General features: G+C 45.9%; 1 protein-coding gene across 2 annotated transcripts in view; it reads left to right on the top strand.

The window, feature by feature from the left end:
- Window positions 1-16,427, top strand: part of LOC122743722 (programmed cell death 6 interacting protein) — a 39,651-nt gene that overhangs the window by 10,083 nt on the left and 13,141 nt on the right. For both annotated transcript variants that reach the window (XM_043988854.1, XM_043988845.1), the window contains exons 5-9: window positions 7,665-7,818; window positions 8,967-9,067; window positions 10,970-11,086; window positions 13,062-13,284; window positions 15,879-16,002. In XM_043988854.1, the coding sequence (XP_043844789.1) occupies window positions 7,665-7,818; window positions 8,967-9,067; window positions 10,970-11,086; window positions 13,062-13,284; window positions 15,879-16,002 (719 nt within the window). The remainder of the gene's footprint in view (window positions 1-7,664; window positions 7,819-8,966; window positions 9,068-10,969; window positions 11,087-13,061; window positions 13,285-15,878; window positions 16,003-16,427) is intronic.

The following is a 16,427-nucleotide window of genomic DNA, read 5'->3' as shown; positions in this document are numbered from 1 at the left end:
AATTTCTCCCTTATCTGGGAGTTCAGCCCTGGGGCATAATCTTCTTTAAAACCCTCAGTCCTGCCTGCAAGTCACTTTGGGACTTGCCCATCTTTGTGAAGTGGCTTCCTTGTGCCTCTGCCTCTTCAGTTCCTTCACTTTTTTTTTTTTTTTGGGTGGGGCAATGAGGGTTAAGTGACTTGCCCAGGGTCACACAGCTGGTAAGTGTCAAGTGTCTGAGGCCAAATTTGAACTCAGGTCCTCCTGAATCCAGGGCCAGTGCTTTATCCACTGCGTCACCTAGCTGCCCCTTTCTTCATTTTTTTTGGCACCAGAAGCTAAAGCATAGCTTTGCCTCAGTGCCACCCACGGGGACAGTCATGCTGGTATTTAAGAGTTTGAGTTTGAGTCCAAGTCCAAGCTTGGCTGCTAACTCTATGTACAGTGATCCCTAGAAAGGAGGTAGTGAGACTGTGAGAGCCCTGAGGCCCCTTGGCCTCTAATTTGTGTTTGAACCTTGGCTCTAACCACCCAGGAGCCACACACTGCCCTAAGCACAGGGAGACAGTCCCTGCTTGCCAGGAATTTACTCTGTGTGTGTGTGTGTGTGTGTGTGTGTGTGTGTGTGTGTGTGTGTGTGTGTGTGTATCAGATATACAGAAAGCAGCAGCATTCCATGTGGTTAGGAATGGAATACACCAGCAGTCAGGACCAAGAATGACTTGTAAAAGGTGGTGTTTGGCTGTGGTATATGGTGGTGATGGAATATTATTGTGCTCTAAAATGACAAGCAAGATGACTTCAGAAAGGCCTGGAAAGACTTGTATGAAATGATGTGTAGCGAAGTGAGCAGAACCAGGAGAATGTTGTGTAGAGAGACAGCAATATTGTTCAATGAAGAACTGTGAATGACTTGAGTATTCTCAGCCATACAATGATCCAAGATAATCCCAAAGGACTCATGATGAAACATACTATCTGCCTCCAAAGAACTGATATATTGATGGAACAGACTGAAGCGTGCTATTTTTCTTTTCTTTTTTTTTAAAGTATTTTATTTTCCAAATTACATGTAAAAGCAAATTTTGACATCAATTTAAAAAAAAAAAAACTTTGTGTTCCAACTTCTCTTCTTCCCTTCCCACCCCCCCACCCCAAGAACTCAAACAGTTCAACATAAATTATACATGAGTAGTCACGGAAAACAACTCTAAATTAGCTAGGTTGTGAGAGAAAACAGATAAAAACAAAACTTCAGATTAAGGAATTGTCAAAAAAAAAATGTTTCGGTCTGTTTTCAGATACTATCAGTTCTTTCTCTGTAGATGGACTGCAATTTTCCTAAGTTCTTCAGAGTTATATTGGATCATTGCCTTGCTGAAAATAACCACGTGCTTCCCTGCAGATCATCCTACACTTAATGCTGTTTTTTTGTATACAGTACGTTTCTCTCTGCTTCAGTTCACATGGGTCTTTCTGGGTTTTTCTCATAGCATCCTGTTCATCATAACTTTTATATAGTACCTTAAACTTGATAAAGAGTTTTCTTCACAATAGCCCAGCAGAGTAGGTACCATATGTTTTGACATTGTAGTCAATCATCATAACTATTTCCCTCCATCCTATTCCCTTCCAATGATATTTACTCTATTTTTTTTTTTTTTTAGTGAGGCAATTGGGATTAAGTGACTTGCCCAGGGTCACACAGCTAGTAAGTGTGTGTTAAGTGTCTGAGGCCAGATTTGAACTCAGGTACTCTTGACTCCAGGGCCAGTGCTCTATCCACTGCACCACCTAGTTGCCCCTTATTTACTCTATTTTCTATCTTATTTTGCCCTATTCCTCCTCAAAAGTATTTTTTTTGCTACTGACTGCCCCCTCCCCTGCTCTCTCCTCCCTTCATTCACCCTTCCCTCCTTATCCTCTTCTCCTCCTACTTTCCTGTAGGGTTAGATAGATAGATAGATAGATAGATTACTCCTCCCAATTGGGTGTGTGTGTTATTCCCTCCTTGAGCCCACTCTGATGAGGTTAAGGTCTTTGAGCTAATTCTGTGTTCTAAATTTTTCTTTCTCCCTCCCTCCTCAGCTCTCCCTATGAAATCAAGCAATTCAATATAAGGCATACATGTGCTGTTAAGCAGAACAGCTTCACCTTTTGCTTTTTACAGCTCCCTCCCCCAAACTTCCCTTCCCTCCTTCCCCTCTATCCCCTCCCCCCCATCTCCTTCCCCTCCCACTTTTCCTCAGGGTAAAAATATATTACTATACCCACTTGAGCATGTATGTTATTCCCTCTTTGAGCCAATTCTGATGATAGGAAGGTTCACTCACTCCCCCACTCCTTCTCCCTCTTCCCTTCCCCTCCATAAGCTTTTTTCTTGTTTCCTTCATGTGAGCTACCTCTCCCCAGTCCACCTCTCCCCTTCCCCCTTCCCCAGTCTATTCCTCCTACCCCATAACCCTATTTTAAAGATGTCATCATGGGTGAGCTAGGTGGCACAGTGGACAAAGCGCCAGCCCTGGGCCCAGGAGGCCCCGAGCCCAAATCCAGCCCCAGACAAGACAACCCACCCTGTTTGCTCCACAGACAACAAGGATACACACAAAAATAAATGCTTTACAAATACCATTCAGTTCAGACCTGTGTCCTCTGTGTATTCCTTACTGAAAAAGTTCTTATGAGTTGGAAGTATTATTTTCTCATGTAAGAATGTAAACAGTTTAATCTTTTAATGTCCCTCATGATTTCTTTGCCCTGTTTACCTTTTTATGATTCTCCAGGGTCTTGTATTTGAAAGTCAGATATTCTATACAGTTCCGGTCTTTTCATCACAAATGCCTGAAAGTCCTCTTTTTCATTGAAGTCCCATTTTTTCCTCTGAAAGATTTATAATCAGTTTTGCTGGGTATATGTTTTTTGGCTGTAGTTCCATGCCCTCCGGTCCTTTAATGTAGATGCTGCTAGATCTTGTTTTATCCTTATTGGAGCTCCACAGTATTTAAATTCCTTTTTTCTAGCTGCTTGCAATACTTTCTTCTTGACATGGGAGTTCTGTAATTTGGCTATGATATTCCTGGAGGTTTTCCTTTTGGGTTCTCTTTCAGGAGGTGATAGGTGGATTCTTTCAATTTCTATTTTAGTTTCTGCTGCTGGAATATCAGGGCAGTTTTCCCTCGCAATCTTTTGGAGGATGGTGTCTAAGCTCTTATTTTGGTCATGGTTTTCGGGTAGTCCAATGATTTTCAAATTATCTCTCCTAGATTTATTTTCCAGGTCAGCTGTTCTTCCTATTTTTCACTTCCTTTTTTCTTTTATTTGAGTTTCCTTACACAAAATCACTAACCTGGCAATGTTTTACATAATTATACATGTATAACCCATATCTGATTGCTTACTGCTTTAAAGAGGATGGGAGGGAGGAGAGGAGAGAGGGAAGGAGGGATAAAATTTGGAACTCAAAACTTTAAATAAAAATGTTTATTATTTTTTAAAAAAGGTGGTGCTTGGGCTGTGTCTTGAAGAGAGGGCATCTAGGGGTCCAAGCCAAGGAGGGAGAGTTGGGGAAGGCATGTGCCCCCAAAATGGAGCCAGGAGATGGGTGTGTGTGTGTGTGTGTGTGCATGTGCGTGTGCGTGTGCGTGTGTGCGCGTGTGTGTGTGTGTGTGTGTGTGTGTGTGTGTGTGTGTGTGTGTGTGTGTGTAAACGTGTAAACTGAGATGAGACAGAGAGTTGGGCCAAGGGAGTGATGAGGAGGAGGCCTGAACCACACGGGAGCTTGGATTCTGTCCTGGTGGCCCAATTGGTCGGGGAAGGACGATCACATTTTCCATTGTCCTTAAGGAAAACAGTATTGGCAGCAGTGCGTGGAGACCAGTTAGGAGGCCCCTGCAGTAATTGTGGTTAGACCAGGGGAGAGCAGGGTTCGGAAAATTGAGCGAGGGGCCAGGCCTGGAAGATGCCTTCCTGGATGTGGGAGAGGAGCATCTCTGGGTTTCTTGATGGCCTAGGAGATGAGGCCAGGTTTTTTGTATTTTATTTATTTATTTTTTCCCTTACATGTAAAGATAGTTCTCAACTTTTGTTTATACAAGCTTTCCAATTTCAGATTTTTCTCCCTCCCCCCTCCCCTAGACAGCAGGTAATCTGATATATACATATATATGTATATTTATATATATATAACATTAAACATATTTCTGCACTAGTCATGTTATAAGAGAAAAATCAGAGCAATGAGGAAAAACCTCAAAATAGAAAAACAACAGCACCAAAAACAAAAGAAATAGTATGGTTCAATCAGCATCTATACTCCACAGTTTTTTTTTCCCCCTGGATTTGGAGATCCTCTTCCATCATGAGTCCCCTGGAACTCTTCTGTACCATTGCATTGGTGAGAAGAATATAGTCCATCACAGTAGGTCAACACACAATGTTGATGATACTGTGTATAGTGTTCTTCTGGTTCTGCTCATCTCACTCATCATCAGTCCACGCAAGACCCTCCAGGTTTCTCTGACCTCCTCCTGTTCATCATTTTTACAGCACAATAGTATTCCATTACATTCATATACCACAGCTTGTGCAGCCATTCCCCAATGGATGGGCACCCCCTCAACTTCCAATTCCTTGCCACAACATAAAGAGCAGCTATAAATATCTTTGTACATGTGGGTCCTTCTCCCCTGTCCATGATCTCTTTGGGAAAAAGACCCAAAAGTGGTATTGCTGGGTCAAAGGGTATGCACAGCTTCACAGCCCTTTGGGCATAATTCCAAATTGCTCTCCAGAATGGTTGGATCAGTTCACAGCTCCACCAACAATGCATTCGTGTTCCAATTTTTCCACAGCTTCTCCAACATTTATTATTTTCCTTTTTTGTCATTTTAGCCAATCTAATAGGTGTCAGGTGGTACCTCAGAGTTGTTTTAATTTGCATCTCTCTAATCATTAGTGATAGATAGCTTTGATTTCTTTTTTTTTTTTTGTGGGGCAATGGGGGTTAAGTGACTTGCCCAGGGTCACACAGCTAGTAAGTGACAAGTGTCTGAGGCCAGATTTGAACTCAGGTACTCCTGAATCCAGGGCCGGTGCTTTATCCACTGTGCCACCTAGCCACCCCACTTTGATTTCTTCATCAGAAAACTGCCTGTTCATATCCTTTGACCATTTCTCAATTGGGGAATGACTTGGATTCTTATAAATTTGATTTAGTTCCCTATATATTTTAGAAATGAAGCCTTTATCAGAAGTACTGGCCATAAACATTGTTTCCCAGCTTTCTGCCTCCCTTCTAATTTTGGATGCATTGCTTCTGTTTGTACAAAAACTTTTTATTTTAATATAATCCAAATCATCCATTTTGCATTTTATAATATTCTCTATCTCTTGTTTGGCCGTAAACTGTTTTCCTTTCCAAAGATCTGAAAGGTAGACTAGTCCTTTCTCTCCTAATTTTCCTATGGTATCACCTCTTTTATCTAAATCCTGTATCCATTTTGACCTTATTTTAGTATAAGGTGTGAGATGTGGGTCTATGCCTAATTTCTGCCATACCGTCTTCCCGTTTTCCCAGCAGTTTTTGTCAGATACTGAGTTCCCATCCCAGTAGCTGGAGTCTTTGGGTTGAGGCCAGTTTTTTGATAGCCTCAGAGGCTGCAGAGAGCTCAGGAAAGAAGGATGAGGACTGAGGAAAAGCCCATCGGTAACTTGGGAGAGAAGAGTTTCAGTTGATTTAACTGACTCATACAATAAACCACACAACTTTATATGTCTTCAGAACAAATTGAATACTCAGTATTTTTTTCGAATCGATTTGTTGATTCACTCTGGCATTGAATATACCAGTTGTAAATTCCTCATCCTGGAATATTTCACTCTGGTCACGTGAGCTTACCTCTGATAGATAAGTGGTCCTTTTTCCCCAGCCTGGCCTCCACAGGGCGCCTGTGTTTCCAGGCCCCTGAAACATGTCCGTTTCTGCCTCTTAGATGGATTTCTTTTTTTTTTTTTTTAAATGAGGCAATCGGGGTGAAGTGACTTGCCCAGGGTTACACAGCTAGTAAGTGTCTGAGGCCAGATTTGAACTCAGGTCCTCCTGACTCCAGGGCTGGTGCTTTATCCACTGTGCCACCTAGCTGCCCCTTAGATAGATTTCTTAACTGAGGGAGGCCGATGGCCTGGAGCAAGGGTGTGTTCTGGTATTCCATTTCTGTTTGGGAAATTCTCTGATTCTGGGACAATTCTGCTTTTCTGCAGGTTGTCCTCTTGGTCACAAATCGCCAGTCTCTCAGTGGGGACAAGACACCTTGGCGCATTGGAAGGGAGAATTCCCCCAAACCTTTTTTGGGGGCAACCGTGGGCCTAGCTCTTTGGGGTGTACAGCCTTCCTCCTGTTTTTGGTGCTCCAGTCTTTGCCTTGTCTTCCCTGTGGCAGTGATGGCAGCTCCTCTCCCCTTCCCTTCTCAGTCTTCCTCCTGCTGCAAGTTGCTTTCTTTAGACCCCTTTCCTTTGAGTGGCGTGCTTGGCACGCCTTCCCATCTCTCAAGTGTGCTCTTTCTGAGCTTGCACTTTCTGCACCTTTCCCAGGCTTCAGAACCACCTCAAAAGAGAGCTGACCCATGGGGGCAGGGTGTCTGGCCAGTACTAGATAATCTTTTTTTCCCCCTTTTATTTTCTTTTACATTTTTTTCCAATTACATGTAAAGATTTTTTTTTTTGAGTTCCAAATTTTTCTCCCACCTTCCTCCCTCCTGAGACCAGCAAGCAATCTCACATAGATTATACATTACACTCATGTTAAATGTATTTCCACACCAGTCATGTTGTAAGAGAAGAATCTGAACAAAAGGAAAAAAACCACAAGAATAAACAAGAACAATAACAACGAAGCATCAACAAAAGTGGAAATTGTCTGCTTCAATCTGCATTCACACTCTGTAGTTCTTTTTCTGAACGTGGAGAGTATTTTCCATTATGAGTCCTTTGGAATTGTCCTTAGATCATTGTATTGCTGAGAAGAGCTAAGTCTGCCACACTTGATCATGGCACAGTATTGCTGTACTGTGTACAATGTTCTCCTGGTTCTGCTCCCTTCACTCAGCATCCGTCCATTGAAGTCTTTCCAGGTTTTTCTCAAATCTGCCTGCTCATCATTTCTTACAGCATGGTAATATTCCATTACCTTCGTATACCACAACTTGTTCAGCCATTCCCCGATGGATGGGCATCCCCTCAATTTCCAATTCTTTGCCACCACTAAAAGAGCAGCTATGAATATTTTTGTACATGTGGGGCCTTTTTCCTTTTTTATGATCTCTTTGGGGTACAGACCTAGTAGTGGTATGTATTGCCTGGGTCAAAGGGTGTGCATAGCCCCATAGCCCTTTGGTCACGGTTCCAAATTGCTCCAAATTGCTCTCCAGTTCACAACTCCACCAACAGCATCACTAGATATTCTGACACGGGCCAGGCTCCAGGGAAGCCATCGAGTGGCCCCTGGCATCCCACAATGATGTCCAACCCAGTCTGGGGTTTTGTCTTTGGGAAGGACAGAAAACTTACACGTTTTGTCCTGGTGGTTTGGTCTCAACCTTTTGTGTGCCTTTTATTGCATGTTTGGTTTTTGTAGTTAAGACGTTCTCCCCATGCATGTCTGCACACCCACAACAAGCCTTCTTTTGCAGTTTGCTAGTGGTGCCTTCTTACACATCAAGGAGACCGTTTTGTCTGCATTGAATCGAGAGCCTACTTCTGACATAGCTCCAGACACCACAGGGACCTTGAGTGTCATCATGCTGGCTCAAGCCCAGGAAGTGTTCTTTCTCAAGGCCACAAGAGGTGACTTATGATTCAGTTGTGTGAGCACACGTGTGTTTGTGTGTGTGTGTGTGTGTGTGTGTGTGTGTGTGTGTAGTGCCTTCTCTGGGCATGGGAAGCCAGGGAGTGGGGTTGAGCCATCAGTCAGTCTTCAGATGTCTATGACCACCTACTGTGTGGGCAACCAGAAAGATTAGGCAGATGTGGGTTGGTTCCTGGCTTCACAGTCTAATTGATAGAGATGTGCACAGGTTTGGGGTCTGAAAGGGCCTTCTGTTGAAGGGAGCCTTCAAGGAAACTGGGGCTTCTGAGGTGGGGGGTGAGCAGAGGCTAGGAGGTTGGAGTATAGAGGGTGGGAAAGGGAGCTGGGTAAAGCAAACCTGGGAGGCAGGTGGACTACTGAGGGCTGGGGATGCTGGAGGCAGGGAGTTTGGTTTTTCCCCTCGAGGTAAGAGGGCAGAGTGGAAGGTCAGGCAGGAGAGTGGGTTGGTGAGGTTGGGGCAGGCCAGATTCGAGAGGGGAGAGAGTGACTCTTGGATAGTCCAGGGGAGAGGCAGCAAGAGCATCAAGGACTTGGTTTAGGGTGGTGAGATTTGGAATAGGAAGTGGGAAGTTTGGGAAAGGCTGGGTGGATGTTGTAGGACGGCCAAGGTGACTGGAGGCCATGCAGCTCAGGGCAAGGACAGGCTCTGTGTTGGACTTAGTGAGCACCATTTGGCTGAAGACACTCAGGAGAGAGGGAGCTTGTGCTGAAAAAAACCATGAAGCCTTGACTGGGGATCAGTGTCCCAAAGTGGGGAGAGCAGTACATGATGGAAGAGAATGCGGGAAATTGGCACACCGGAGTTTAGCCAAGCCTAGGAAGGCTGCCTCCCCATTGTCATTTGGGATGTGCACTAACAGGGTTCAGAACTGGCTCATGGGCTCCCTGTCTTTGGAGGGCATTGGGGAGGGGGTGGGGATCCTTCTCGGGCTGGGTCCCTCCCAGCTCTGGGCCGTCCTCACCATGGGGGGGAAGGGGGAGCCCTGAGGCCTTGAGCACTAAAGGGACCCCAGCTGGAGAGCAGCAGGGTCCTGGCCTGTGGCCTTGGGGCTGGATACTCAAGGGCGTACTCGCTGAGGCATAGGATTGCTTTGAATTGGCTGGCCTGTCTGCTGCTTCATTCCAGATAAAATGAAGGATGCCATCATAGCCAAATTGGCCAACCAGGCTGCCGATTACTATGGGGACGCGTTCAAGCAGTGTCAGTACAAGGACACCCTTCCCAAGGTGAGCTGTCTGGCCTGGGCTTGTTCCAGTGGGTTTCTGGTCTGCACAGAACCTTCCAGAGTGGGGGAGAGCTAATCTGGAAGCCATCTTTGTCTTTTGCCTTCTGCAGTTTGCTGAACTCAAGGCTGTTTTGACATGTTCAAAGACTAAACCTTATTGAATTGTGGATTCTTTTGATTTTGTGTTTAGAAGATGCCTTTGTCTTTTAACTTTTCCTAACCCTCTTTTCTTTTCTTTCTTTCTTTCTTTTTTTTTTTTGGTGAGGCAGTTGGGGTTAAGTGACTTGCCCAGGGTCACACAGCCAGTAAGTGTCAAGTGTCTGAGGTCGGATTTGAACTCAGGTCCTCCTGACTCCAGGGCCGGCGCCTCCTAGCTGCCCCCAACTCTCTTTTCTAAGTTCAAACTTACTCTTTTCCTGGAAACTCCTCTTTATCTGTGTCTTACCGTCTTGTCAGATTGGGATTCCCAGGAGTTTGGCAGAGGCACAAATTCTTATCATGTTGATTGACTTTGATACTGAAATGTATCAAACCAGGGCTTAAGCCCCAAAGAAAACCCCCAGACCTCGTCCCTGTCCTAGTCTCACTGGTTGGACCAGAATGAAGTACGATATTTCCTACGCGGAAGAGTAAATCTCTTACTTAGATTGTGCCAGGCCATGTGTCACAGTGTTTGAGGCATTTATTGGAATGCCATTACTTTGGGTTATTTTGTATAACACAAACATCCATCTATGGCCTAGGTCCAGGATCACGGTGTTCTCTGCTTTTTGAGTTGAGCTGTTAAGGATTTCCTCCTGATTTGAAAACCAGACGTTTTCATTTCAAAAGAACAAAGCAACTTGTCCAAGAGGAACCTAGAAACCTGTTCAAATGCTGAGTCTCGGGGTCATTCTTAGGCTTTGTCACAGGCCGTGGAAATCACTGCCTTTATCAAGAAGACCTCTGTAGGACAGGAAGAGCAGCCCTTTTACTGAAGCTTCTCCAGGAAGTGTTCTGTGCCCTGTGCCTGGGACCCTCTCACGGTGTACGGGATTGGAATTGCAGCCAGCCTTGGGCAGTGGGTGAGGGGGGATGGGCAGCACTGAATTCTGTACATCAAGGGGGACTGACTCTGGACAGGCTGCAGCCCTGGGACCCCTGGCCCTGTCTTGTCCTGCCTAGGCACAGTGCCCCTTGGGTCAGGGCTGGTGGGAGTGAGGCTGATGAGGGGTCGGGGTGGTGTTTTGTCTCTGCTCACAAGTCTCGTGGGGTATTTTCCTGTTATCATGTAATCCACATATCTACAAATCGCTATCCAGGAAGCGCAGCAGGGCAGAAAAGCTCTGGGTCTGGTGACCTGGACCTGCCCCCAGACTGGCCTTCTTCTGCCTGTTGTGAACCTGAGAGCAGTTCTTTGTCTGCTTTGGGGGGGTGTGGGTGGGTGTGCACGCGCGTGGGCGTGTTTATGTCAGAGTGAGAAAAGATTTCATCTGGCCTCCTTGTACAGCCACATCCCTTCATCCTCTTTGAGTGTCACTCACTGTAAGGGAGGACTTGTTTTCTTACCCTCATCTTCGCATCGCTTGGCACTGGAACCCCTAGCTGTCTCATGGAAGGGGTGGAGACCAGCTCCTGCGAGCTGCAGGGAGCCCTCCTTTCTCTCCTTTATGGAGCATTGGTTGCCATCGTGGCTTGATCACAGCGAATTGGGAGGCCCAGACTGGCCCAAGAGAACCATGAAAGAGCAATTTCCATTGGAAGAGGAAAGCCCTTGAATTGCCTGCAGTCAGTGTGGGGGGCTTAGCTGCTCTGGCCGCTGACGGGCCATCCTGATGCCCTCTTCTTTTTCCTCTTGCATCCCATCTTGTCTGTGGTGGTTTTTGTGGTTGGACTTTCCCCTGGTCAGTATCTTTATTTGCAGGAGGTGTTCCCTGTCCTAGCCGCAAAGCACTACGTGATGCAGGCCCATGCAGAGTACCACCAGGCGGTGCTGGCCAAGCAGCAGAAGAGATTTGGGGAGGAGATCGCCAGGCTGCAGGTGAGCTGCCCTGAGGGAGTGACCGTAGCACCGATCTCTTGCCTTTTTCTAGTTTCCAAATAGTCTGCTTCCCCTTCCCTGCCCCCTGAGCCAGCCATCCCTCATCACAAAGAATAAAAACACAGACACTGTGCAGTATCTGCACCTGGAGTCCCTCCCCTCTGAAAAAGCTGAGGAAGGAGTGCATTTTCTCCTTTCTTCTTTGGGATCCCGCTGTGGTCTTTTGTTTCATATCGTCTCACCAGGCATCCATCCTCATGGCAATCTGACAACCTTGTGTTGTGGGGGCTGCCCATAACTACCCCCCACTCCCCATGTTCCAGAGAAGGGCCCTGTGGCTCCAGAACTGAAGTGTCTTGGCTGGGCTCACACTGGAAGCATTGGGGCCTTCCAGACCCCAGGCCAGGGCTTTCTCCACCAAAGTACTTTGGGTGGAAGGATTCCTGGTGCGAGGAGAGAGGAAAGCAGCAGGGGGCTTGTTGGCCCCTCTTCTTTCATAGCGCTTAGGGGCCATGTTTAAGTTAGAAGGGAAGGGAGGGGAACAGGCCACAAGCCCTGGGCTAAGGAAGGGCTTGAGCAGTATTACATGTGTTCAGTTCGTGGCGCTTGCCCCTTGTCTTTGTGTGACCTAGAGCAGACCTCTTGGCTTCTCTGGGCCTCAGCTTCCTTCTCTATAGAAGGCAGCAGGGGCTCTGCTCCTGGATGTGTTGGCTGTTCGGTTGTGGGGAATGTAGGGACCAATTTTTAATTAGGGTGTGTTAGCTAGGCGGCTCACCGCAATATTGGGGCAAGGAAGGAGACCGGCAGCCTCCCTCCAAACAGAGCAGGATTTATTTAACAAGAATGAACTTAAACAAAACACAAACAGGATCAGTAGCATCAAGGGAATGGAAATAAAATGAGGAAAGGGAAATGATACAACCTGAACAACACCTGCCCAGGAATCAGCTGAGAACACACAGCAGCGTCCTGTGGCCTTCCAGCTTCACTCTAGAATGGCGGAAAACCTCCCTTCCCAGAAGACCCCAGACTGACCACACACAGCCCCCAGCCAATTGGCTGGCCGCTCGGACAGTCACATGACTGCCCTCACTAGGCTTCCAATCATTATAATTTTGCCAGGCCCATGTAGGCGTTGAGTGGTGATGACGTGAGGTGCCAGCGCCACGGCAATGGCTACAACCAGTGGGTGGAGCACCGTGCAGTTTTGCGGAGCTCCAGGCTGGTGCCTGCACTGAGGTTTTTTTTTTAATTCTAGCCAAAAGATGGGGTCATGAAAACCTCAAATAACAATTAATTCTTTATGGGAACAAGATGCATATTTGCTTATAGAAACAGGGTGTTAGTGAGGTCATATTTATAAGCCATTTCACACAACCCATCTACAGAGAAAGAACTGATGGCATCTGAAAACAGACTGAAACACATTTCTTTTTTTTGACAATTCCTTAATCTGAAGTTTTGTTTTTATGTTTTCTCTCACAACCTAGCTAATGTAGAGTTGTTTTCCATGACTGCTCATGTATAATTTATATTGAATTGCTTGAGTTCTTGGGGTGGGGGCAGAAAGGGAGAGAGGAAAAGAAGTTGGAACACAAAGTGTTTATATATATATATATATATAAAAGCCATTTTGCAGAAGAGCCTTTAGTTCTTCTACACCTCTCCCCACCCCCCCCTTTTTTTTTTTTTTTGAGGCAAGCTCCCTCAATCAGTACAGCTCAGCAGCCCCTCTCTGACCCTCAGTCGTTATGTGGCTTTTGAGAGTTGCCTGGGTCCCTGAGTGATAGGTCTAGGCCCACACAGTCAGGACCTGTCAAAGGCCAGATGAGAATGAAGCAAGTCAAGGCCACAAGCAGCCATTCAGCCCTGACGGGGTGCCAGGCCAAGCCCTGGCAACGCAACAAGTGGTGGATCGGGCACCAGACAAGACCCAAGGGGTGGTAATGGGCTAATTGGGACCTTTTCTTTCTAGCATGCTGCAGAATTGGTTAAGACAGTGGCGTCTCGCTATGATGAGTATATCAGCGTGAAGGATTTTTCTGACAAGATCAGCCGTGCCCTTACAGCAGCCAAGAAGGACAATGACTTCATTTATCATGATCGGGTTCCAGACCTCAAAGACCTGGAACCTGTTGGCAAAGCCACTCTTGTGAAACCTACACCTATCCATGTGCCTCTCAGTCAGAAATTCACTGGTAAGCAGTCTTTAGAAATGCTTTAGCAGCCTCAGTTGTCTCCTCCAGAGAGTTAGATTCTAACTTGTGAGTTAGACTGCTAGGATTAGGGGCACAATACCTCCCGCCACCCCCCCCCCCCGCCCCAGGACCCCCATGATCTGAAAATCCTTGTAGAATTTTATGGCCCTTTCTTCAGACCAGGGAAGCCTGAATTATTAGGGTATCAGAAGGTAAACTGTGTTGATGGTATACAATGCTATACATATCTTATACATTTCTAAGTTTCTAAATTTTTCTTTGCCGTCTGTTTTCATTCATTATGCTAACCTACAATGTATTGGAACCATATGATGGGGAAGGTCGTGACCTGGAAGGGATAACTAGTCTCAAACATTGACTCTTTTTGCATCTGTTACCTGCCTTCAGTATTTTAGAAGTTCTCAGATTCAGGAAAATACATTTTAAAATATTAATTTTTAATTTTTAAAAAGTTGTCTCACTTAGAGCTATTCTGGGAGGTCTCTATGTCATGCACAAGTGGCAAAGGAGGGCATGCAAATGTTTAGCTTAGTGGCTCAAGCACAAGATCTCATTGGTCTCCAGGAAAGCTGTGGGCAGGGTCTTATTAGGGGATGGGGGAGTGAACATGCCGCATGTGCACAGGCGCACACATATGTATGTGCACACAGATACACAGACATACATACACATGCTTACATGCATGTGCTTGAGTGTGTATAGTGCACACAGAGACAAATGGATGAACACAGAAATGTACAGTATACATATTGCACATGCATACACCCAGCCAGCACGCATAGAAACAAGTGTGTGAGCACATGTACACATACAGACACATTGCACATGCCACATGCATACTGTAAAGGACTAAAATTCTAGCTATACTATCTAAAATCTAATGAGTGGTCGCCAATAAATTATAAGCTTTTAGCAAGAGTTTAGATTTTTAAGCATTTATCAAGGAGAACAAGAATTTCAGAGAGAGACCTAGATTCATCTATCTATGTCGGCCTCTGGGTGTAGTCATGGAATGGAAGTCTTTTCAGGGGTTGATATGTGGATGCTGTAGGAAACTTTCCTACAAAATTGAGCTTAACACAACTTTAAAATAGCTTTGTCCATAATCAAATCAAACAATGAGAGTTCTCAAAAACATGTCTAAGGGAATTTAGAATCTTAGTTGTTATACATGAAACATATAATAAAACAAAAATTGAAACATTCTCTAAAACTTAATATTACTATAGTCCCTCCTTGTGGAGGGTAAATTGAGAAGACAATTGCTGTGATATTAATTTTATAAAATAATTTTATCTTTGTTTTATCACTTTTTGCATCATCTGCCTAATTATCCTCATGCCATTATGAGAAATTAAAGAATCTAATATAATTGGTAACAGGTGTCAAGGCCAAATCCAATGCTGTATTTATCAGGACACCTGAGATAATTATGGGCGTTACCATAAAAGAACAGAGAAATGATGGGAGATGAGCATTCCCACACTTGAGCAATATATACTGCCCATGCCGTATGCCAGGCTTAAAATAGGTGGATGGGATATACGTCCATGCCACCAAACATATTGGAGGAAACTGAGTCAGACTTAATCAGATTGAGACGTCCATGGCATCAGGCATATAGGAGGAGGCACAGAAGCCAGGAGTAGAATGAGATGGGTGGGATTAAAACTTCCAGCCATCTGTACAATATTGTGGGGGGAAAAAAAACTAAACCAAGAAAAACCAACCTCAACGTTTGTCAAAAGCCATTCCCTCGGCCATACCTTGACTTTGTGCATGTCTCCCCTCCTGTCACAGTTCAGTGTCTGCTCTTGCATGTATTCCAGTCGTTACAATGCACACACGATCACAGGCCCATGTACACACATGCTCACATGTATACACACATATACAGAGACAAACAGGCATGTACTTATGCATCATACTTGCATACAAGCAGTATGCATGGACATGTGCACAGCAACACAGACCCATGCACATGCAATGCACACAGACATGCATATGCATCCATGTACATGCACAGAATGCATATGTGCAACAGAGATCGTGCATATGCATACCTGTACAAAGAGATGTCATACATGCGCACACAAGTATGCAGAGATGTGTGTATGCAGTATAGCATATACATGTACACAATGCACACACAGCACATGTATGCTGCAAACACATGCATACACGTACAGTGCATACACCTGCGCATGCTGAGGCACACACAGAGAGATGTATATGAACACATGTGTGTGTACACACGTACATGTACATGCACAGAGATGCATGTCTGCCCACATACTGAGCTACCTGAGGGCAGAGTTCTGAGTCCATCCTCTCTAGAGCACCCACTTCATGCCAAGTCCCTTTCCTGGCTGGGTCAGGGGATGGATGATTGGGTGGGGGCTCTGTGGAGCCCGCTCCATCAGTGTTGCTGGGTGTCCTTTGCCCCCCTCTGCTGAAGAGCAGACGGATGCTGCTAGACAGCTCTGCTGGGACCTCCTTTGTCCCAGAGCATGTGGGCTGGCCGGTCTGGGGAGAAGCCCCATCGTCCTGTTGCAGTTTTCTTCTGCTTACAGACCTGTTTGAGAAGATGGTGCCGGTGGCCGTGCAGCAGTCTTTGGCCTACGCTAATCAGAGGAAGGCAGATCTGGTGAACAGGTTGATCGCCCAGATGAGAGAATCCACCAACTTGGCCAATGGGTGAGTGTGGAGTCCTAGTCCAGTGTACCTTTTGTGCCCCATTGTCGCCTCCTCTTCCGTTCTCGGCAATGGGGGCCGTGCCCTCTGTTGTCATCGTGATCTCCCTGGACCCTCTGGTAGCACCTTTGCTCTTCCAGTTCCCCAGAGCCCCCCCTGCTTTGCTGGGAACGCTCTTGGCTCCATCCCAGATCCTCTCCTTGTTTTCTCCAGTCTCTGAGGTGCACGCTGCCCTGCAGGGTTTTCCTTGCTGCCTACACATGAGCGAGTGTTGTGCCCCCCCCCCCCCAAAGAAAAAGGCGCTTGCTCTAGGGGCTGTTGCCTTCCCTCTCTCCTAGAATTGACCGTGGACCTTTTCCAAAATTACCGTGTTCCCTTGGTGGTCTTTCCCCAGTCTTTCTCATTGTGGTCCTCCATGGATAGAGCCG

Source organism: Dromiciops gliroides, chromosome 1 (genome assembly GCF_019393635.1).
Source record: "Dromiciops gliroides isolate mDroGli1 chromosome 1, mDroGli1.pri, whole genome shotgun sequence".
NCBI classification, from domain to species: Eukaryota; Metazoa; Chordata; class Mammalia; order Microbiotheria; family Microbiotheriidae; genus Dromiciops; species Dromiciops gliroides.
The sequence above is the reverse complement of the archived record's forward strand: the minus strand, read 5'-3'. Positions and strand labels throughout refer to the sequence as shown.